Raw genomic sequence first — 24,348 nt, 5'->3', positions numbered from 1 at the left:
CTGAGCTGCTGGGAGGAGAGGAGCTGCTATGATGTTTCTCTTGCATAGCACACACATAGGGTGATTCATGCTCTTTTAGCACACACAGACAGAAGCAGCAGCATGGAGAACAGTATACAGCAGGGCTGAGCAGTGTAGATGTAAATCCAGCTCTGCCATGAGGTAAAAGACTTGTTAGTAAGCTCAGCATGATCTTCCTGTGTCTCCTCCCCGCCCACCTTTCCATAGGGTATAATGGGCAGCAAAACCTGAGGGATTCCTGCTCTTTTAGCACAGACAGAAGCAGCATCATGGAGAACAGTATACAGCAGAGCTCAGCTGTGTAGATGTAAATCCAGCTATGTGGTGAGGTGAAAGACTTGTTAGTAAGCTCAACACGACCCCCCTGTGTCTCCCTGTGCCTCCTCCCCACTCCCCTTTCCATAGAGTATAATGGACAGCAAAACCTGACACAGTGAGCTACCAGTCCGTCTTGTCCAAGCATGATTGAGATGAGCTTTTTTTTTCAGAGTCGATGACATGAGGGAAAGGAAGAAGTGTCTTATAAGTGGGGGAGGAAGCCAATCTCTCTGATAAGATATATTAGAAAGTTTCTTATATTCGCCTGTACAGTTTCCATTTTGTTGGGTTACAATCTGCTAGACCAGACTTTTTGCCTACACACATGCCAGGAGAACAGTACCTGGTATAGTACTGCTGCCTCCTCTTTATGGATCAGAACACGTACCTGAAAGGGCAGGAAAATATGGACATTTATATTGCCCTTTTATGGAAAAGATAACGAACAGTGGTACTATCAGCAGAGAACATATAAAATATGGGACGTTTTGGCTGAAGACTGGAATGGAGAAGTTTACTGTAGTCCAGGACATTACAAAAAAAAAAGGCAAATTTCATAGAAATGCCGCGATCTTGTAATTCCAGAAGAAGCAATAAATCTTCTTGTGGTGTCGAGAGACAGACAAAGGAATTAATATCTGCTCAGAGCCAGAGATGCACCTGGGACACGGAGAGACGAATGGATGTAGCGAGCCATGGAAGAATGGTCAGAACAGAGATCGACAATAGGAAAGAATGAAGAACCCGAAAAACGGTCACAAAGGAATAGTAGACAGACCCCGTGTACTGGAAGACGGACGGGGAGGAAATTACATGTGGAGGACTCTGCAGCTCGGATTGAAGTGCAGGGATATGCCGAGAAGTCCCAGAGCAAATAGAAAATGGGAAAACCTCCCCGTAACGTTAATGAACTTCTGCAGGAATGGTTTAACCAGTTCAGGACTGGGCCATTTTGAAATAATTTTCACTTTTTTTTAATATTTATTTTTTTAGCTATCGGAGAAAAAGGGACACTTTTTAACTTTTTTTTTTGCGGCCACAAACAACGGCTAAAATGATTTTAAATTGCGCTCCCCTTTCTGTAGGAATTAGACTTTTTTCGAAGGGGGCCTGGCTAGAAACAGCTGGCCGTGTTTTTTTTTTTTTTTTTCCCCTCATCTAGTTTATACATTGTGCCACCCATAAGGTCATAGAATACTTTGGGTGGGGGACACTTTAACATATTAATATACTCATTTTATTGCTGATTTTCCCTGTAACCGGGGCTGGTCTATTGGGGATTAGGAAGGCAGAGATGGTAATAAACCATGTCTGTGTTCTCTATGAGGAGTCCGGCTCTGCCTGACAGCCGACTCCCATCTCTCGCAGTATCTCAGGCAAGCCCTTACTCTACTTTGCACTGATGTCAGTGCAGAGTAAAGTGTGGACCGTCCGTTTTAAAGTCTATGGGCGATCCGGAAATGATTAAGTAATACCTTTTATTTTTGAGTATTTTTGATCTATACCTGTGGAAATAGAATTCTCCTAGTTATCGCTTTACCTCACTGGTAAGCCTTTTCTTTAGCTATTGTTCTATATGCTTTTGGTGCAGAGTTGATTCACCTACAATTAAGAACCATTACTTTCTTTTCTTTTTCACCTATTCTGCCACCCGTGCATCCAGATCCATGTTGAAATCTCACCATGATAACTTCTTCTGACAAAATCCTGTAATCTCACTGCTCTTACAGTAAAAAAAAAATCTGTCTATGTTGGTGTAGAAGCCTTGCTCAATAGCGAAACATCCTGGCTTCATGAAATATAACTGAAATAACGTAAAACATTTTTTTACTTAATGTTTTTTCCAGAGGAAGAAGTGTAAAAAAAAAAATGTGGAATCAAAGTGTAATTTCTAAAGATGAAAAGTATTCTGCCGTTCCCAGAATTGAAAGCTGGTAGCTTACTGATCACTCTGGGTCCGGCCGCAGGAACCTCCAAGAGTGGAGCAGAGGGGCACATGCTCCATTCATCGTGTATGGTAATGGTGGAAGTAGCGGAGCTCTGTGCTCGGCTTTCTCTGCCGGTCCAATGTATGGAGCGGAGGTCGGGCATGCACACCTGCTCCATTCAAGAAGCTCATTTCTTAGGAGTCCCAGTAATTAGTAAGTTACTCTCCTGTTGAGCTGTCACGAAGGAAGACTAAAAAAGGGCCAGGCTCGAAAACGCATAGTAAACACGCCGTGGAAATAAAAAAACAAAAAAAACAATCCACATCAAACAACTGAAAACAAATGGGAGGAAGCAGGAGGCAGCTTTTACGACGGATCCGTGAGAAATGAAATGGGATTTACAATGCCTTGAAAAAGTATTCATACCCTGTGAACTTTTCCACTTTACACCCACAAACTTAAATGTATTTTATTGGGATTTTATGTGATACCAACACAAAGTAGCAAGTATCTGTGAAGTGGAAAGGAAATGATACATGGGTATTTAATTCTTAAATATAAATCTGAAAATTGTGTTGTGCATTTGTATCCAGCCCCCTTAGTCAATACTTTGTAAGACCACCTTTCTCTGCAGTTACAGCTGCAGTCTTTTGGGGTCTGTCTCTCCAGCTTTCTCTGCAGTCTTTTGGGGTCTGTCTCTACCAGCTTTGCACACGTAGAGGTGACATTTTTGCACCTTCTTCTTTGCACACTCGCTCTCGCTCAGTGAGATTGGATGGAGACGTCTGTGATCAGCAATTGTCACAAATTCTCAATGAGATTAAAGTCAGGACTGTACTGCGCTGTTTACACAGGAATATGCTTTGCTCAAAACCCTCCATTGTAGCTCTGGCAGGATGTTTAGGACCGTAGGCCTGCTGGAAGGTGAACATACGCCCCAGTCTCAGCCTCTAACAGGTTTTCCTTCAGGATTGCCCTGTATTTAGCTCCATCCATCTGCCCAGCAACTCATACCAGCTTCCGTCCCTGCTGAAGAAAAGTCTCCCTACAGCAGCATGCTGCCACCACGTGTGACGGTGGGGATGGTGTTTTCAGGGTGATGTCCAGTGTTGCATTTAGCCCAAAAAGTTCTACTTTGCCATCATCTGACCGAAGCACCTTCTTCCACATGCTCACTGTGTCCCCATACTTGGCTTTTTGCAGACTGCAAACAGGACTTCTTAAAAAAAATGGCTTTCTTCTCTTCCATAAAGGTCAGATTTGTGGAGTATATGACTAATAGTTGTCCTGAGATTCTCCCACCTGAGCTGTGGATCTCTGCAGCTCTTCCAGTGACCCATGAGCCTCTTGGCGGCTTCTCTAATTAGTGTATTCCTTGCATGGGATGTCAGTGTAGGTGGATGGCCATGTCTCGGTAGGTTTGCAGTACTCCTTCCATTTTGAATGATAGATTGTACAGTGCTCTGTGAGATGTTCAGAGCTTGGGATATATATATATTTTTTTTTTATAACCTAACCCTGCTTTACTCTTCACAACTTTATCCCTGACCTGTCTGGTGTGCTCCTTGGTTTTCATGATGCTGTTTGATCCCTAATGATCTCACACAAACCTCTGAGGCCTTCACAGATCAGCTGTAGTTATACTGAGAAGAAATTACACACAGGTAGACTCAATGTACTAATTATGTGATGTCTGGAGGCAATTGGTCATTCAGGATTTTATTTAGGGCTATCAGACCACAGGGGGCTGAATACAAATGCACGTCACAATTATCAGATTTATAATTTTAAAATAATTAAACCATGTATCATTTTCTTTACACTTCACAAATACAGTTATATGAAAAAGTTTGGGCACCCCTATTAATCTTAAGCTTAATGTTTTATAAAAATTGGTGTTTTTGCAACAGCTATTTCAGTTTGATATATGTAATAACTGTTGGACACAGTAATGTTTCTGCCTTGAAATGAGGTTTATTGTACTAACAGAAAATGTGCAATCTGCATTCAAACAAAATTTGACAGGTGCATAAGTTTGGGCACCTCACCAGAAAAGTGACATTAATATTTAGTAGATCCTCCTTTTGCAAAAATAACAGCATCTAGTCGCATCCTGTAGCTTTTAATGAGTTCCTGGATCCTGGATGAAGGTATTTTTGACCATTCCTCTTTACAAAACAATTCCAGTTCAGTTAAGTTTGATGGTCGCCGAGCATGGACAGCCCTCTTCAAATGATCCCACAGATGTTCAATGATATTCAGGTCTGGGGACTGGGATGGCCATTCCAGAACATTGTAATTGTTCCTCTGCATGAATGCCTGAGTAGATTTGGAGCGGTGTTTTGGATCAATGTCTTGCTGAAAGATCCATCCCCTGCGTAACTTCAACTTTATCACTGATTCTTGAACATTATTGTCAAGAATCTGCTGATACTGAGTGGAATCCATGCGTCCCTCAACTTTAACAAGATTCCCGGTGCCGGCATTGGCCACACAGCCCCAAAGCATGATGGAACCTCCACCAAATTTTACTGTGGGTAGCAAGTGTTTTTCTTGGAATGCTGTGTTTTTTTGCCGCCATGCATAACGCCTTTTTGTATGACCAAACAACTCAATCTTGGTTTCATCAGTCCACAGGACCTTCTTCCAAAAAGAAATTGGCTTCTCCAAATGTGCTTTTGCATACCTCAGCCGACTCTGCTTGTGGCGTGCTTGCAGAAACGGCTTCTTTTGCATCACTCTCCCATTCAGCTTCTCCTTGTGCAAAGTGCGTTGTATAGTTGACCGATGCACAGTGACACCATCTGCAGCAAGTTGATGCTGCAGCTCTCTGGAGGTGGTCTGAGGATTGTCCTTGACTGATCTCACCATTCTTCTTCTCTGCCTTTCTGATGTTTTTCTTGGCCTGCCACTTCTGGCCTTAACAAGAACTGTCCCTGTGTTCTTCCATTTCCTTACTATGTTCCTCACAGTGGAAACTGACAGGTTAAATCTCTGAGACAGCTTTTTGTATCCTTCCCCTGAACAACTATGTTGAATAATCTTTGTTTTCAGATCATTTGACAGTTGTTTTGAGGAGCCCATGATGCCACTCTTCAGAGGAGATTCAAACAGGAGAACAACTTGCAAGTGGCCACTTTAAGTAGCTTTTCTCATGATTGCATACACCTGGCTATGAAGTTCAAAGCTCAATGAGGTTACAAAACCAAAAAAAGCGCTTTAGTAAGTCAGTAAAAAGTAGGTAGGAGTATTTAAAACAAGAAAATGATAAGGGTGCCCATACTTATGCACCTGTCAAATTTTGTTTGAATGTAGATTGCACATTTTCTGTTAGTACAATAAACCTCATTTCAAGGCCGAAACATTACTGTGTCCAACAGTTATTACATATATCAAACTGAAATAGCTGTTGCAAAAACACCAATTTTTATAAAACAATAAGCTTAAGATTAATAGGGGTGCCCAAACTTTTTCATATAACTGTACTTGCTACTTTGTGTTGGTATCCCAATAAAATACATTTAAGTTTGTGGGAGTAAAAATGTAGAAAAGGTCATGGGGTATGTGCGGGGCCATTGTAATGAAATATTAGGATGATGACTGCCTGCGGGAACCTCTTTCTACATTTCCCATGTTTTTATCACATGGATGTAAGAGAAAAGGACAAGGAGATGGCGGTCATTACCTCAACGTAGAAATTTTGGTCACCTCATTTCATAGATGGAAAATAGCAAGAAAGTTAAAAGGATTTCTACAGGAAAGTACAACGATCGATGACACGGCCAGCAACCAGTCCAAGAAATGTAGTGAAATGAAACAAAAAATGGTTCATGTCAAGTCTCCATCATCATTAGTGAGTGATACGATCCAGACCGACAAAAGCTCGAGGAACAAAATGTCATTTGGGATTTTTTTTGTGGTCATTTCCATATTTTGCCTCCTTGATCTGGAATTATTGTGCAATAATTATACTCTGCTTTCATTTGCTCGCTACAAAGTTCAGCCATTAAATGAGCATCGCTTTGCCTCGTACCTGTGAACCCTTAAAGGTGGGTGGGGGAATCTTCTCCAAACTCTTAATCTGGAGTTAAAATCAATAGGACGTTCCAAGCCGATGAAATCCAGAGACAGAAGGAATTGGGCTATTGTTCAGATATGTGAAGTATTCAGACAGTCCCATCCGGGCACTGCCCACACTGCACAGCTGTCGAGGATGACGGAGATGCTGGCGCCGAGGACCACGCTGCGATCAGCCAGCAACACAGAACACAGGAAATACATAAAAGTCTCATTTTAATACTAGTCATTCCACAAAGTAATAAAAAACAATAACCACAGATACTTAATCATCCTTATTACAAATCGGATGGAAAAATATACAATCACACATTCCCCATCTAAGCCGCTCGCACCTCCTCTGCGCATCGACTGGGTCATTTATAAAGATGGAGTCCAAGGGGCCGCGTTTGCCGGTCCTGCTGGTACCGGAGCCCCGCGGTCATTCCTTCAGGTAGAAGTGCATTTTTTCATGAATTGTCTTGCGGTCGGGGTTGAGCCTCTTCAGAATCTGGGCGAGCACGTTCACCGTCTGCTCGCTGCTCAGACCGGTCTTCTTGGTTTGGAATTTTTTCAGTAAGTCCTTGGTCGTCATGGGTTTGCGGGTCAGATACCTTCTAACCGCTTCTTCCGTCAACTGAATGTCCCTGTGAGAAGGAAGAGGAAGCTGGATTCAAATACGTGCGTGTGAACAAGCCCTTATATAGTATTTTTCATAGGACCTTATGACACCCAGAGGAGGTGCACTGGTTTCTGGAAGATTCTCAAAGTCTCCATTTACAAGCAATTAAAAGGATTTCTACAGGAAGGCACAACGACCGATGACACAGCCAGCAAACAGTCCGAGAAATGTTGGGTGGAAATGAAACATAAAATGGTTCGTGTCAAGAGGGAAGCCTGCAAAACCTACCCTGGTGCATTTATAGCCATCTGTCCCCTTCCCCAGTGCATTCACTAGAAAGGGAAGGACACTTTGATTCACAGTGGGGAGACATGGACGGCGGACCCCTCTATGAATCTGACCTACACGTAGAGCCACTTACCCGCTGCTGGGTGTAGACTTTCCAGACTGGGGCTGAGGGGTTGATTTTCCTGACGTGTTCTGAGGTCCAGAATCCATCTTTAGACGCTTTGCTGCTGGAGTGTGATTGGCAGCGCCACGTTTACCTGGAGGAAATGGCCAAAAACAAATGTTAGTGATAAGTGGGGAGGATGTATAGACAGAGCGCCCGTCATCCGACCACCGCACCTTGCTCCAGTTTACTGGCTGCAGCCCTCAGCGTGTTAGACGTGTTCCCCGAATCAGGGGACGGGGTGCCCGGCCGGCTGTTGGCGCGGGAGCTGTTGTTGGAGCCACCTTTCTTATCCTTCTTCGGAGGAGTCTTCTTTTTCTATAAAGAAACAAATACAGCTCAAGTGTCCGTTACATAATTAGCAGCTCGGCTATATTACGAGCCCGAGAAGACACTTATATCCCCCCATTACCTGCATGAAGAGAGCGGAGGAGGCCTCTCCGTCTATATCACTGTCCTCAGACGTCTCAGACTCGTCACTGCTGTCTACGGGGAGAGAATACAGAGTAATGGCCTTTCTATCTCTTGTGATTTTCGGGGTTATCATTTATAAATGGTGAGGACTGTGATAACGCCAATCAGAACCAACTATTGGCCCCCAGGGAAAACATGGAGGCCCATCCATTACAGAGGAAGACAATATGAGACGGACTGTCCAAGCCAGACTTTGGCCTCACCTCTCTTCTTCTTCTTTTCCTGGGGTGTAGGTACTTTCTTCTCTTCCTCCTCCTCTTCTTCTACCTTCTCCTCTTCACTCTCCTCGCTGCTCTCGCTTCCTTCATCAATGCCTACAAGATACAACATAAATCTTGGAGACGTGCTATAAAAGCCCGCAACATCAAAGATCAGCAATCAATCCAACATGGTTGGCACAATGTGCACGTCGCCAGCACCATCGGTTACTGCTCTGCTTGGTGTGAATGACACCAGAATACTGGGACAGATGAGTAACTTTCTGTTTGGGCAGAAAGTAAAGTACGACGTCTCATCTGATGCTCCACAGGGGACGACGGACAGGTTGTGGTTACCTTTAGGATGCTCGTCCTCCTTCAAGGGAACTGGTTTCCCAGGAACTTCATCTTCTGAGCTGCAAGGAGAGGACATGAGCTGAGCGGTGGTGTCACCATCAGACCGGCAGCGTCTCCCGCACGGAGCTACGTTACCTGCTCTCATCAGACATATAGTCCACCTCCTGCCCCTCGTAGTCTCCATCGTCGCTGTCCTCGATGGCCTCGTCGTCAGAACGAGATTTCTTCTTCTTCTTCTTGCTCGCAGCAGTTTTCTTTGGGGCTTTAGGCCGTCGCTCTCCTTAAATTGAAACATAACAGAAATGATTAAAAGCTTAAATTGGGAAAAGGAGAGGGATGGGGGTGACAAACATTTCCCTAGTGGATTGAACCTGCGATCACATTTGATGGCTTATACTGCAATAAACCAACTCAATCTTGTCACTTCACAGGATCGAGCCCTGGGAGCCAAACGTGAACTCTAAAGAAGCATCTAAATGCTGACGAACAGCCGAGATCAGAGATGGCTCTGGTAGACCCGGCTCAGGGGCCGCCATGACTGTCCGCAGGGGCACTGTTAGGTTAAAAGAGGTCCTCTTTAAAGGGGTTCTTCCATGAACAAGATACAGTGGGTGAAATAAGCATTGAATATGTCACCAATTTTCTAAGTAAATCTGTTTCTAAAGGTGCTATTGACATGAAATTCTCACCGGATATCGGTAACAACAAATTAAATCCACACAGTCAAAGCTGTCAAACCATAGATGTGCATAAATTACGTTATGTGTATTAATTAAAAATGACACAGGGAAAAAGTATTGAACACATGAAGAAAGGTGCAAAAAGTCATGGAAAGTCCTGACACCAGCGGAAATCTATCAGTAATTAAAAAGCAATCCTGCCAGTTAGTGACAAATAATAGCTGGTTCAACTGATGGCCTATAAAAAGGTGTCTCATTACCAAGGTGCCATACAAGAAACATCTCATGATTGGTAAAACCAGTGAGCTGTCTCAAAACCTTCACAACCTTATTGTTGCAAAACATCCTGATGCCGTTGGTTACAGAGGAATTTTTAAACTACTGAAGGTTCCAGTGAGCACTGTTGGGGCCATAATGCAGATGTGGAAAGAACATCATTTCACCATAAACCGGTCGCGAACAAGGTGCTCTCCGCAAGATTTCAGACAGAGGAGTGAAAATAATTATCAGAAGAGTTGTCAAAGAGCCAAGGAGCAGCTGTGGAGAGCTACAGAAACCTGGAATCAGCAGGTGCAATTGTTTCAAAGAAAACTAGAAGTAATGCACTCAACCTCCATGGCCTGTGTGCACGCTCTCCACGCAGCCTCCATGGCCTGTGTGCACGCTCTCCACGCAGCCTCCATGGCCTGTGTGCACGCTCTCCACGCAGCCTCCATGGCCTGTGTGCACGCTCTCCACGCAGCCTCCATGGCCTGTGTGCACGCTCTCCACGCAGCCTCCATGGCCTGTGTGCACGCTCTCCACGCAACCTCCATGGCCTGTGTGCACGCTCTCCACGCAACCTCCATGGCCTGTGTGCACGCTCTCCACGCAACCTCCATGGCCTGTGTGCACGCTCTCCACGCAACCTCCATGGCCTGTGTGCACGCTCACCACGCAACCTCCATGGCCTGTGTGCACGCTCTCCACGCAACCTCCATGGCCTGTGTGCACGCTCTCCACGCAACCTCCATGGCCTGTGTGCACGCTCTCCACGCAACCTCCATGGCCTGTGTGCACGCTCTCCACGCAACCTCCATGGCCTGTGTGCACGCTCACCACGCAACCTCCATGGCCTGTGTGCACGCTCTCCACGCAACCTCCATGGCCTGTGTGCACGCTCTCCACGCAACCTCCATGGCCTGTGTGCACGCTCTCCACGCAACCTCCATGGCCTGTGTGCACGCTCTCCACGCAACCTCCATGGCCTGTGTGCACGCTCTCCACGCAACCTCCATGGCCTGTGTGCACGCTCATCACACAAGACTCCATTGCTGAGCAAAAAGCATGATCAAGAGCATTTACAGTTTGCTCAACAACATTTAGACAAGTCTGTGAAATATTCATATAGTCTGGTCAGAGGAGACCAAAATTGAACTCTTTGGATGCCATAATACACACGATGTTTGGAGGCCAAAAGGAGCTGCATATCACCCCAAAAACACCAGACCAACAGTGAAGTTTGGAGGTGGGAACCACCATGGTGTGGGGCTGTTTTTCAGCATACGGCACTGCCAAACTTCATATGATTCAAGGTAGGATGAATGGACAAATGTACTGAGACAGTCTAGATAAAAGTCTGCTGCCATCTATCAGGATGAAGAAGATGAAACGAGAGTGGACATTTCAGCAACACAATGATCCCAAACACACAGCCAAGGAAAAGCAGTTGGTTTCAGAGAAAGAATATAAAGCTGCTAGAACGACCCAGCCAATCACCGGACCTGACTCCAATAGAAAATGTATGGAAGGAACCAAAGCTCAGAGTTCATAGAAGGAGCCCACGTGAACGTCAGGTTGTAAAGAGTTTATGTGGAAGAATGGGACAAAATTACACCTGAGCAATGCCTGCGACTAGTTTCTCCGTGCAGGAGGCGTCTTGAAGCTTCATCACCAACAAAGGCTTTTGTATGAAGTATTAATTAAATTTCAGTAAACGTGTTCAATACTTATTTCACCCGCTGTATGTATCCCAGAGCCACAACTGTGCGTCAATATGTGGAAAGTGATTAAAAAGGCAAAGACAGATTACATTGTGCTGGAGTGTGAGCGCTGTAATAAGTCTCCTCAGCTCCACATGGCGTCACATTTTATTGGAGATTTTATGGGGCTGGATTTTACAAGAACCCAGACGAAAGCAAATAGCCACACAATGGATATGGCTCAGTGCTTCGTCCTGGGAGGTTGGGAAAAAAAGCAAAACAATACCGTGACCCGGATCTGACATGACTTCACAGAAATCCTGCTCCTCGTCAACATCTGACGTGACCCCCGCACAGGATGGACCACCCATCCCTCCCAGCCTCTCACCGTCTTCTCCGCTCTCCTCACTGTCGCTGGAACTCAGCTCCAGGTCGTCCTCCAGGTCGTGAATCTTGAGGTCGCTTTTTTTCTTCTTTTTCTTACTCTTTGCACCCTTGTCCAGCTTGAGGCCGCCTTCCTCGTCATCGTCGTCCAGATCCTTCAGTCGACGCTGCTGCATGATGGTGAAGTGGTTGAGGATTTTGTTCCGTCTGTAAACAAATCAATGGAAAATAAGGATGTAAACGTCCCAGCAGTGGGAGCGACATCACTATAGTCACCCCCCTCCTGCCTGATAACAGCAGACGATAGATGAGGCGGCGGGGTGCCCGGCCTCGGTGCCTCTCACCGGTCCCATTCCTGCTCGGCCTCCTCGGCGGTCAGCGTGCGGTGCTTGGCCAGTGGAGTGAAGTTGTACCAGTTGGAAACTGGAAATGCTTCGAACGCTCCATCCGGACACTGGGTGAAGATGAAGTAGGACGCGTTCTCCGTCACTCCGCCCTTCTTCACACCTTTGAACCTGTTACAGAATACAGATATAAACATGGCTCCCGCCTTCAGGCTCCGCTCCCGGGGTCAGCTTCGTGCCACTCACTTGCGCCCGGCTTTGCCATTAACCCTTAGCAGCCAGGGTTGGTCTTCTATCTTGAACTCCTTCAGAATAATGCCGTACTTCCTCCGCCGGGACTCCTCTTTCTGCTTGCGATTGTATTCGCTCCCCGCGCCAGAGTCTGGCATCTCCTCTTCCTGATACATCTTCTTGGCGCTCAGATCACGCTCCATACGAGCCTGTCAGGAAAGGATCCATTACAATCAGTGGGATGCCCCCCGTGTCGGCTCTGCAGGCTGGCACCACTGCCAGTAGTAAGGCTGAGAAAATGATTCCTCACCATATTTTATATAGATCAGAGAGGGTCTGCCGAACAGCTGGCTGCTTACCGAGAAGTACCCGATAAATCACAGACCCTACAGTAAACCACTTTCCCATAAGTCACACATGTACGACGCTCCTGCGCCATCTGTAAATAATCATTATACACGATCGGTGCATCGTGCCCTTCTCACCCATCGGTGGGTGCCCCCAAGACTTGTACCCATACTACCTATACAGAACCTGAGACTGGGGGCTGTACACTGTGCCTGGCATCCAGCTGAAAAGGAAGCATTCAAAGGGCTGCCCTGTCTTATTAACACCCTACAGCCAACATGGATGAGCTCTGGCCGCCAGCATTGTTATAGGACTCTCTGTACGACGCTTCTCCCAAGGTCCGGGTTGGTTGAATGCCAGACATACTAAACAATCCTGAGCCTCGATGACTCTCTGCTTCTCCCAAGGTCCGTTTCAGTTGGATGCCAGACACAGTAAGCAATCCTGAGACTCTGGTCCTGAAAGCTGCACAGTGAGTGATTGTTACACGATGGGGTTTCTTGTTGGAAACCCTGAACCTGAACTTAGAGCTGCCGCAGGGTTCGTGACCCAGACGTCATCCCTATCCAGCTAAGAGTGTGGAAAGTGTGGGCGCCCATCACACTGCTTAGGAAGCAGCATTACACTTCCTTTAGTACCTGGTTCCATGTAGAGAAATCCACTTTATCTGCCGCATTAAATCCCATAAGATTATATCTTTTACTGGGGTTCCTGCAGCAGAAAACACAAAACATACAGTTATATATAATAAATATATTATAGATTACATCTGTATATCACACAGCGAGGAGGCGCCCGCAGACCGGCTGCCATCTGCGCTCACCGCATCTCTGCAACATCCGCCTCGTTATACAGAAAAACCGCTTTCACCACACTGTTAGGGGAACGTTCACACGGCGTCTTATTCGGCAGAAAGCGCTTCAGGAATCGCTCCATTTCTCTGGAGTTTTGCAAATGTGACAAATCCTTTTTTTTTTTTTTTTTCCTGCTTTTAGTCGATTCCTGAGTATCTTTTCTGCTATCTTTTACAGTAGTTTTCTGGAACTTTTTCATTTTTTAAAATTTCATTAAACAAAGAAAAAGCGCTAGCCTTTTTTTTTTTTTTTTTTAAGCACTGCTGACATATAATAGTATCTTTTCACCCATAGTTTAAATGGGAAAATCCAAAAATATTATAGCACAAACTCATCTGACCAGATCACAATCGGGGGTCATATATGTTACCTGTGCTGTACAGACCCAGCCTGGGCAATATTATTACAATGCTGCTGCCACCTAGTGGACAAGGCGAGCACTGCCGAGATTTAGATATAATTTTCAGAAAAAAATTGTTAGTGGGGTCCTCAGTGATTATCAGAATGTTTAATACCCCATAAAGCTTCACTACTCACCTAGGAACACGAACGACATATTCAGTGACAGACTGGCCGCCAACAGACTGACTGCTGCCCCCCTGTAACAGAACATGAAGCAGGAGGTCACCACATAGAAAATAAATCAAAGCACCCTGAACACCAAGCGGGCACTTACTAGAGACGTCATGGTCGGAGGAGGGCGAGAGGAATACCTGAAAGACAGTGCTGAACAGTGAAGAACATGGAGAGAAGCGGTGATAGCACACACAGGGCAGATGGCGGCTGATGACATGATATGTATGGGGGGAGGGAGGGGTCAGTCAGATAGAAATCCTCCTGCCCCAAGACATAAGCAGCTCCATAAACACAGACATGAAGGCAAAGACTGGCGATGGTCCAAAATATAAGCCGGTCACACTGAGACGCATCCCCATCTTATACCATGGTCCATCATCTCAGGGATCCCCTCAAGGACACTGGTAAACAAGTGCCACAGACCACGGCAGCTGCCGGCCCACCCGGGCCAGGCGACATCCCGTATGTACTGCATATATGGAGCGAGGTCAAGAGCTGAGCCTGATCAGTACAGCGAGGGCGTCGGCTGTGTTATACTGCAAGCATCTGAGTCCATCTGATGTAAACTGAGCAGTTTAACCTCTTAGACGCTGCTGTCAATTGTAAGTGACATTTAAGAGGTTGGAAATGGGCTCACTTCTGACCCCCATGACCCCTCCCCCCCACCACACACACACGCGCGCACCTGCCAGGTTTGTACCAATCTCCTGTATAAACAGGAATTTTACAATCTTTCTTTAGGAAACACAAAAATCATAAAAGGTCACATCACCCCCATTATCCCACAATGTATATAACTTACAAAAATTAACATAATTGGTGTCAACACAGGGGAAAATGAAAATGGAAATGGCAGAATCCCGTTTTTTAATCCGAAAGATTGGGAAAAAATTGTATGGAAGCTGCAGCTCCTGCCGCAAAACCGAGCCGGAAACAGCGGCCACTGATACAGCCGAAAGGAGACGGGTTACCGCTATCAGGAGGGGGAGAGGGGCCGCAAGGACTCGTCTCCCAACGGCCCACAGAAGCCCCGAGCACTGGGTGATGCTGCGGACCCCACTACTGTATATTCCTGTCCTAAGAAGGGGCCGCACAGCTACCAGTGCTGCAGCCCCTGCACCCTCAGGATCAGGGGTCCCATCATAAAGCAACGGCGTCCTACAAATATACTGGGAATAGAGGAGCAATGAGAGGGTCTCACAAGGAGTGTATTAGGGGTCTCACAGGGCAGCTATTGGGGGTCTCAATGCAGTTATTGTGGGTCTCACAATGCAGTTATTGGGGGTCTGCAGGAGTCATACAGGGTGAAGGTTCATACAGTCAGGACCCGGGGGGGCATCATACCAAAAGGATCTTGGGCGCAGGTCACTAATAGGGTCCTACAAGAATGATTCTGGGTAAAGCGCTGTGGGGGCATACATAGATGAAGGGTCACACATGGGGGTACAGAGGGCTGGTGGGCATTCTGAGCCGGGGTCCGGAGGATGTTGGGGGTGGTAGTTCATGCACTGGGAGCACAGACACTCCACAGTCAGGATTTCTCACCGGCTCACTGCTGCTCCTCGTCTGCCGAGCCTCAGTCAACTACTTCCGGGTTACAGATAACGTCACCTGCTGTGTGGGCGGACGTCACCCCGGCGCCATCTTTGTTTGGGGCACATACGCCAGTGAGCGGACATATTTGTTGTGGGCGTTTCCAGCTCCGGTGCCAGATAATATTCCCTCACAGCTCTGCAGCGGCTCTGAGCTGAATCTATTACCGTTTCCTATAAAGTCTCTGCTCATTGCCCTTTTCGCTTCAGTTTTTCCTGTTATTTGGAGAGTCAGCAGGCGGCTGTGGGCTCATCTGCTCCAGTGCTGGGACAGCTTCCCTGCAATCAGATGACTGTAGGGAGCCCCCCATCTAGCTGACCATGACGGGGGCTTCCTATATATAAATGGTCATTGAATGGGACCAGTACTATAGGCAGTAACCTGCCCGAGCCTAGTAACGTGACCTGTGGATACACGGGGCCCCACGTATGCACTGCAGACTGTGGGCCCTGAGGTGTCAGGTGGTCTTATACACGGCCCCCTATACGGATAACACTGCAGGACGACGTGGTGTCCCTCATTGGCGCGGCCCCGCTCTGTACACAAAGCATGGCGGCTCAGATCGGACCATCACACTCAGACTTGCATGGTCCACGCTGATCCGACCCTCGAATCAAAATCGGACCTATCTCTGATTTTATCAGCAGATCACTCTGTCCCAGGAAAAAAATTGGACATGTGCACAGCCCCATAGCCCTCGTTCCTATAATATTCTGAGAAAACCACGGAAAGCACTCGTCTGTGAAAATCTGTGGTGTGCACAAGGCCTAACAGGAATAAAAAACAAATACTCTGCTGTTAGGAAAGGTTGTGGCCACGGCCATCCTGAGGGTTTCCGCTTGCTCTGGGGTATAAACTAGGAAATTGTGCTTCATGTTTCACATCGAAGAACACTAGAGTCAGAAATGGCTGATAACAGTGAACAATAGAGTGCATTTACTGGTCATAATAATATGGGCTGCAGGTTAGGGCCGTATTTGTGGTGTCCATATACAACAATGAGGAACCGCATACTGATCACTGTACATTATATTTACACACAGTATATACACACTATATACAGCATATGGCGACTTATTACATGTAACCCCTCCTAGTCCGGGCTAGGCCTCCACCTCTGATCCAGAGTCCGAGTAGTCAGCGACTAAACAGGATGCAGTGGTGATGGCTCTGGGGGCACCATTACTATTAGCAGTCTGTGTTACATTGTCCCCCTGGCCCCTGTTGCTGTGGACGGCTGGTGCCTCCTCCGCCGTCAGTCTCTTGTCATCAGTCTGACTTCCATCTTTCGAGGTTCGCCGTACTACCCCAAGCGTTATGGCAGACGCCCCGGTGCTCAGAGGGGCTTTGGGTCGGATCATTAACTTTTTGATTGAGTTCTCCGCTGTCTGGAGCTTACTGTCCCCTGCGGGGGAGAACCAGGAGCGACTGCTGATCTCCGAGCGCTTCTTCTGCTGCTTCTGGTCGTACGCTGTAATAGAAGAAGTGATAAATGGGGGCAGGAGCAATGGCCGGGATAAAGCTGGCGACAATGAATATGGTCGTCAAATGTCACCTGCAAAGGGGTCACATCCCGACTCCAGAAAGGCAAATCGGCCCAGTCATACTAGGAGCAGTGAGGTATCAGTGCCGGACTGGAGAGATTTTCCCAGAGGCCTGAGCGGTAGTCAGAACCGCAGCTCTGTCCTAGCAGAGGAAAGGTACAACCCTCTGCTCGGAGTCAGTCTCCCTCCGGGGGGCCATAGACTGCCCCCTGGAGAAGTAAGTAGACAGTCCATAGGTGTCAGCCCCCCACATTAACCTCTGCTCTCCCTTCCCTTTCTTACACTCCAGGCTGTGATACTTGAGCAGAGCCGCCATCTTCTTATCCTCCTCAAGCTCCGGGAGAAGCTTCAGGTCCAGAGACGTCTTCTTCAGCAGCGCCTGATCCCGCTCCTCCTCCTCCCGGATAAGCTTCTTCTCCTCCTGGTATGAGACAAGAGGCACCCGAATTATGCAGAGTCCCACTGCCTGCATATGATATGCCGTGCTGGGCGAGCTGCCTGCGCGAGTATGGTAACGACATGGGCAGAGCCAGGGTGCCAGCCGTTATGGGTCAGCACCATGTCCTGATGACGGGCACCCAACCCCCTGCATGCAGCCCTGTGTGTGCACAGCTGCGGCTCACCCTGAACTTGCTGCGCAAGAGGCTGTTGAGGGCGAAGTCGTCCTTCCATGTGCTCTGAGCCTTCTGCAGCTCGGACAGCGATGGCACCGCCCTCTGGAGCTTTTCTTTATCCTTGACTCCGTGCTCGAGACGATACATAGAATCCGTCTCCAGCTTCTGTTTTGCTTCATGTTCTGCGGGTGACAATGGGTAATCAACATATTAGAAAACAATGATTGTTCAGTGACCCTGCGTCCCTGTCCTCCAAAGATAGCAACACAATCACACACCCCAACATCCGGCAGAGCCCCCCCGATCATTATCACCCTGCAGATGTTGGAGCAAAGATCCTGACCTGTTGTGAGGACTTGCTCATTCTCCGCCATGTCCCAGCGCTCCTCTTTCCTCTGCGCTCCGCTCACAATCACGTAGTCACATGATGCTGGGTCCGTCTGCATCTCAATGTAATTCACACATAAGTGACACTTCATCCTGAACCTAGGAGGGTGGGTAGAGGCAGTCACCGATTATTATCAGTCACTGATTATCACCGCTCATTAATATTCATCAGATTATTATCTTACTCTGCATTTTCACACTACCCCAAACAGAGGACAGGAAGGTTAGTGTGACCCCTAACCCCTACAGACCACTATAACAGAACAGTCCATATTCTGTGACCTGGCAGCTCCACCTGCCTTTACCAAACTGCAGTGGATTAGGCAATTGCTCGCAAGGCAATTCCATAATAGATTAATTATTTATACACTAGAGGGTCCATCCAGCTCAGTGGGGGGAGCACAATCCTAGTATAATGAGGCTTATTACCTGTATATAGGAGTTGTGTAATAATTGCCGACCTTCTTCTTCTCCGCGTTATAACGGACGCCTGAAATAGACAGATAAACCATCAGGATTATTGAAAAAAAAAAAAAATCTTTGTATATTATATATACACCCCCTTCCCCCAGAGAATGGCGGTGTATCCCAGGGCCGGATTGAGGTCCCGCTGTGCTGGGTCACAGTCAGGATGGGGAGGAGGACATTACAAGACAGAGATGGCGGCTCATACCCATTCCTATGTGATTCTTGCAGCCGTCGCACCAGATGTTATATGGCATCTCAAATCTGTGGAGAGAAGCTTGTGAATGGACACGACTGACAAAGCACAACATGTGCAGCGTCCTCATCAGAACAAGTGATGGCAGGAGAAGCCAGACATTGCTGATCAATAGGGAACCACACTGATCCCATGAACAAAAAGCCTCAACTGTGTATTTTCTCCACACTGCACTGCTGTGTGCAGTACCTGCCCGGACCCACAGGGGTCACTGCAGCCTCTTTATTCTAGTGGGGTCACAGCAAGTAATGGCCATTATTTACTGTGGTGGAAGGAGGCTGGCCTCAGTCACTAGCCTCTCACCTGATGATGAGGATGCCCTGCGACAGCTTCCTAGCCCGCTCCCGCAGAGGGTGGCTGTTCCTGTAGCGGTTGAGGGAGCCATGCTGGGGAAGAGAAGAACATGTGTCACGTCAGATAATACAGCGAAATAAGGAAGCTGCTATAGGAAGCAGAGAATGGCGGATATTGTCGGAAAGTTCTAGTAAACACAAGCACTTTTGCAATTTACTACTCATTAAAATTTGCAGCCATGCTTGAGATATTAACACTTGTTTATAGATTGTTGCCTAGGAGACCGACCACCGCTGCTGTCTAGCTTTGTAAGCACTGCACTGAAGCTGGCCAGGATTGGGAGGTAACAGCGCACTCCAGCGATCCTGAGCATCTTCATACAAGTGCTTACAAGCTCAACAGAAAAAGGCTCATGTTCTGCTGTCTAGCAGCGGTAGCTGGTCTCCAAGGCAATGAGCTGTAACCAAAAGAAAAGTGGGAACATCTCAAGAACGGCTGAACATTTTAATAAGCAGCAAATTGCAAAATTGTTTACTGGAACTATTGGACAATGGCTATTCATATAGATGGGGTGTTAACCCTTTAAGCAATTGGTTTGGGGCAGGACGACACTCTGGCACACAGCAGCCGCACTCACCTTGGCCGGGTCGAAGTCAGGAGGATAATACTTGTTGGTTCCTTTTCTCTCGCCCTAAAGACAAAACATTTCCTTGATTATTATTACGTGCCATGAAGGTAGACACCTAATACCCCTTCACCTGCTCCCAGTCTCTCAATAGTACAACTGCGGCTTGTCTGAAGAACTACAAGTCCCAGCTACATGCAATGTCCTATGGCCTGAACCCCTGTGCTTTGTGGCACTAGAAATTCCAGCAATCAGCGTCCGACCCTCAGTAACAAACCCCAGAACCTATGATAAGACATGATGTGCAGGAGCCCATGCTTTACTGTGGAACTACAAGCCCCAGCAATCTGTAATGTGTGCCTGTAGCAGAACTACTCCTCCCATCACCCATAGGACTACAATTCTCAGCAACTGCCAACAGCCTACGTCACAAGTCCCAGAAACTACAACCTTTTTAAATAACTACAGCACTACAAGACCCAGGAAGCCTTCCCGCTCTATGTACTGGTGGACGACAGCACTCAACATCACAGCCGGGGCTTGTAGTGCCGCCGCCAGTCCCCGCAGCCGGGGCTTGTAGTGCCGCCGCCAGTCCCCGCAGCCGGGGCTTGTAGTGCCGCAGCCAGTCCCCGCAGCCGGGACTTGTAGTGCTGCAGCCATTCCACACAGCTGGGACTTGTAGCGCCGCAGCCAATCCTCGCAGCTGGGACTTGTAGTGCCACCATAAGCTATACCTTACCATTGTCCTGTAGTGTCAGCCCCAGAGCCTCTTGAGATGAGAGCTTCTCTCCGCTCCTTCCAGTCTATGTTATGGTTATAATGCGACAAATAAGCGCCAGAGGAAATTGTTTCACTATATGTGTCCTCGCTCAGGAGCCGGATATGCGTCTCTCCATAGCTGCGGTCTACGACAAAATGGCGGCCGCTCTGGAACGCAAAACACTAGAGCGGGAGGTGCTTCCTGTACCACGTGGTACCAGGTTTTTCTTTCGGGAAAGTCATGTGACCTAACGCTAACGGTAGCTCTTAAGGGACAAAGTTCATCCTACCTATCGTTATAGTCTAATACGTTTCTTATACAGAGGAGGATTGATATTACGCGGGACCTGACACGCTGCTGCTCACTTCCTTCTAGAAGAGGTTCCAGGTGGTTTGGATCTGATCTCGAGAGTTAATTTCACTTCTGACCACTAGAGGGCGCTGCCATAACATTTTCTCAGTGTTTAATGTAAATGAAGGGGGAGGGGTGCAAGGATGGAGGAGGTCAGGTGACTATATTCTCATCATGATAGGAGTAGTAGTACTTATATGACCTGTGATCTCTGTACAGCGCAGAGGTATAGGCTTTTCTGCACAATCTGTTCAGGGTTTCGGACAACCCCTTAAATTCGTGTAAGAACGAGGCTCCAGCGCTGCAAAAGCGACTTCCGGGTCACACCCAGAACACAGAGTAAGGCCATGTTCACACGTTCAGTATTTGTAACCCAAAATCAGGAGAAGAACAATCAGAGAAAAAGTATAATAGAAACTCGTCACCACTTCTGTATTTATCACCCACTCCTGATTGTGGCTACAAATACTGATGTAAAATACTGACCAAATACTGAACGTGTGACCATAGCCTAATCCGGAGAGTCTGAATCACCATCCTGTGACCCAGAAGAGGACGGGGATAGGAGTAGATTATATACTATTATATTATCGCCCTGACACCATAATAACATTCACACAGATTCAGGGAATAAAGAAAATATTGGCGAGAGGAGGAGGAGGAGAGCGCCTCTAAGGAGGAAATGTCCCAGCATCCCAGACAGTATCAGGGGTATTTCTCCCTAATTGTAGGTACAAGTAATGGCAGCATCTCCTACTCTAAAGGGGGCGAGGGCGTCATTGGGGCTCTGGAGTAGCCACCATGTCGTGATCTGATGCAATCTCCTAGTCACCCCCTGGACAATGTGGATCCCACTTTGCATCCATTTCCGTTGCCACTTTGGCCATCGAGATCTCTACGGCCCAGTCTAATCACCATGGTCTAATGTGCGGCCTCTGCCTAGGACTGTCGGGACCACTGCACTCAGTGATGGCTTGCCTCCATATCCCTCTACAGTCTCCACAGCTTACAGCCAGGAGAGGCCGGGATGGATTGCGGCTCTTGGACCTTGCGCCCTTCCCTGGATGTCACAGATGAGAAGTGCTCTTTTCCACAGGACCGCGGGCGCTCAGTCATCCAGGTGTTCTCAGTTTTTTCACTGATTTCTCTCGAGGATGACAAAAAGGACACGTCCATTCCTCTTATCCTGTGGACCTCCATGACACGTCTGCACAAGACCGCTAAGCCCTCCCACTCCAGCACATCCTCAGCATCGGGTTTTTACTCCCCTCAATACTTCCTTGGGAAAAGGAGGCTCCTTGTGTCCTTCAGAGAGTTGGTTTGTCTATGTGGACGATGCCCAGGTCAGGGAAGTTACACTCCAAGAAGGCAGATTCTCTCTGCTCCTCCTAGGACTCAACCAGGCAGTCTTATCTTTCTTCGAAGCCATTCTCACCATCTGGGCTTCTGCTACTGTTCTGGTCTGAGATCAATTCTGAGGAAACGACCCAACCTCATCACCGTCTCCGAACAGTGACGATGGTGAAACCCACTCTGATCCCGAGGAGATTCCATAGAGAAAGCCGGCAGCGGTAGTCACGTCACTGGCACTGTGATCTCATCTCCCCGCTGTACAGCTGTGATGTGTATTGTCACATCATCGATCCCCTTTACTTCAGATTTGCCCCCATCCCTACTCACTTGGGCTTGCAACAGCTCCAGGGTCCTTACAATGATCTTTGCCCGCTTATGTCACTTCTCTGTACCGAAGGGGAGATGTTCACCCCTTCTCTGCATGACTTACAGGTGAAGGCCACATCCAGAGAGAGTAACTTTTCCCACTCGTAAGGATCTTCTTAAAAAACACTCACCCCAAGTGCTGAAGGTCATTCTATCTCTCCAAAATCCACTCAGAAGTGTTCTTATGGTCGGCTCCCCTTGTGCTAGTCAATACCGGGTTACCACAGTAAGCCAGAATACACCTGTGACATCATCAAAAGGCCAGCTGGGGCAACCGTGTGCTGTCTGAGGATGGAGATCGCATTGCTCTTAGTAGCCATATACATGTCAGGAATTTGCTTCACCTTCCATTGATCTCCTGCTTCAATCCAACTACCCGGGTTTATTTCCATGTCCATCTTACCAAGAATTAGTCCAAACCTGTTTCTGCAATTAAAGTTTCCAGATTACCAACTTCTCCTACTTGTTATCGGCCCTGTTCACACCTTTGTCTCTGCAATCAAGGTTAACACATCACTGCATGCTAGTTTCCAGTTTGCTAATACCTCAGCACTATCCTGTGTTTAACCATGTCCTTGCTACAAGTTTGTTTGCATACATCTTTGCTATAACAGTAACTGCACCCAAATTGCCATATTGCCTACTCATCTATTACTTGTGTCTAACCACATTTCTGCAAAAAAGAACTAGCTGCCATTACATCACTTGTATCCTGCTATTAACCATTTATCTGCTGCTACTTCCAGATTGTCTATACGTCTGTTGTTAGAGTGTGTATCCTCACACCTGGCTCTGATACATCCAGTGCTTCCTGCTCTGCTTGTCTGTCTGCAGTCTTGCATATCCCACTGTTCTGATCCACGTGACACCTATCAAGACCTGCTTGGCAGCTCCACCGCCTCCAGGTCTGTGCGGCTCACCCTGACCTACGGCACCTCACCAGGTGAGACTTTAACAGGTTGCATTAACAGTCTCACCTGAAGATTGTTTTCCTGATACTTGGAGCCCTTTTTTTCCTACTTGTCCACATCTCGTTCCCTCCTACCTTAAGGTTATCCAGCTCAGGTCCAGACCGCTTAATCAATAGTGGTAATTTACTCATCGGGAAGCGGGGACAAGATGGAAGGCTCATTAGGAACTTCTCTGTCATGTCAGTAGCTGCCATAGTTCTCCTTCCCTGCAAGTCCAGTGGTTCTGCAGTCCTCGTCCCCAGGCCGGACAACTCAGCCACATCTTGTTTCATGCAACAAACTGGAGTTACAACGCAGGGGTCAATTATTCTGGGGATCAACCATTTGTTCATCAGTGGAGGATTTCTTTTGCACATCTATTTGCATCATCTCCATCACAAGGCCCCGGCTTATGCCCCAGGTCCCTGGACACACGCGCCGGTCATTCATTGGGGAGGATACTCTTCTCCATTTTTCAGCTGCCAATGCAGAAAGCATCCAGCTTTCAGTCCCCAGGTTGGCAGGGCCGTCCCAAGGCTCAGTTTGCACCTTTATAGAGTTCTGCGAGATGCCCATCCGGGCTGCTGGTCACGTTAGCTTGTGCTGTGAACCATCCCATGTTGGCAGTCCCTATATTTTTGGTATTGATGTCCTACGCTGCGGTGTCCCCCATTGCCACTTACCGTAAAATGCCTTCCTTGCTAAATACATTGGTGGGACACAGATCCCACCTTATTCTTAGGGTTTTTCTTTTTGGGGTCAGTTCTTGTTGCCTTTGGGTATTTTTCTCTAGCCCGGGTTCAAGTCGTGCTGGTTCTACAGGTTATAGTTTATTTTCTTGCTGTTGACACTAATCTGAGCTGGCTGCTGTAGGAGTATATAGGCACGGTGGGTTTAGCCCCCCACATTGTGAGATTTCTAGAGGAATGGATGTAATTCTGGGGCTTTGTGTGCAGATTACGGATGTCGGTCACAGAGAAATCTCGTC

General features: G+C 47.4%; 2 protein-coding genes across 2 annotated transcripts; both read right to left on the bottom strand.

The window, feature by feature from the left end:
* Nucleotides 1-6,543: 6,543 nt before the first annotated feature.
* On the bottom strand, nucleotides 6,544-15,422 carry GTF2F1 (general transcription factor IIF subunit 1). Its single transcript, XM_073654333.1, has 14 exons — nucleotides 15,348-15,422; nucleotides 13,903-13,939; nucleotides 13,764-13,825; nucleotides 13,011-13,083; nucleotides 12,040-12,233; nucleotides 11,794-11,964; nucleotides 11,454-11,656; nucleotides 8,560-8,704; nucleotides 8,425-8,483; nucleotides 8,074-8,184; nucleotides 7,809-7,882; nucleotides 7,573-7,714; nucleotides 7,367-7,490; nucleotides 6,544-6,970 (listed from the first exon to the last, which is right to left on the bottom strand). The coding sequence occupies exons 2-14, from the start codon at nucleotides 13,912-13,914 to the stop codon at nucleotides 6,766-6,768; spliced, it is 1,575 nt and encodes a 524-aa protein (XP_073510434.1). The 5' UTR covers nucleotides 13,915-13,939; nucleotides 15,348-15,422; the 3' UTR covers nucleotides 6,544-6,765.
* Nucleotides 15,423-16,308: 886 nt separating this feature from the next.
* On the bottom strand, nucleotides 16,309-20,507 carry YJU2B (YJU2 splicing factor homolog B). Its single transcript, XM_073650965.1, has 9 exons — nucleotides 20,320-20,507; nucleotides 19,593-19,646; nucleotides 18,965-19,047; nucleotides 18,614-18,669; nucleotides 18,370-18,430; nucleotides 17,897-18,039; nucleotides 17,563-17,735; nucleotides 17,222-17,360; nucleotides 16,309-16,866 (listed from the first exon to the last, which is right to left on the bottom strand). Exons 1-9 carry the CDS (start codon nucleotides 20,320-20,322, stop codon nucleotides 16,499-16,501), a joined length of 1,080 nt encoding a protein of 359 aa, XP_073507066.1. The 5' UTR covers nucleotides 20,323-20,507; the 3' UTR covers nucleotides 16,309-16,498.
* Between the last annotated feature and the right edge of the window lie 3,841 nt (nucleotides 20,508-24,348).

This window comes from Phyllobates terribilis, unplaced genomic scaffold, assembly GCF_046119375.1.
Source record: "Phyllobates terribilis strain yellow unplaced genomic scaffold, ASM4611937v1 Scaffold_11__3_contigs__length_659146591, whole genome shotgun sequence".
In the NCBI taxonomy this organism is placed as follows: domain Eukaryota; kingdom Metazoa; phylum Chordata; class Amphibia; order Anura; family Dendrobatidae; genus Phyllobates; species Phyllobates terribilis.
This window is presented reverse-complemented; position numbering and strand designations above follow the sequence as displayed.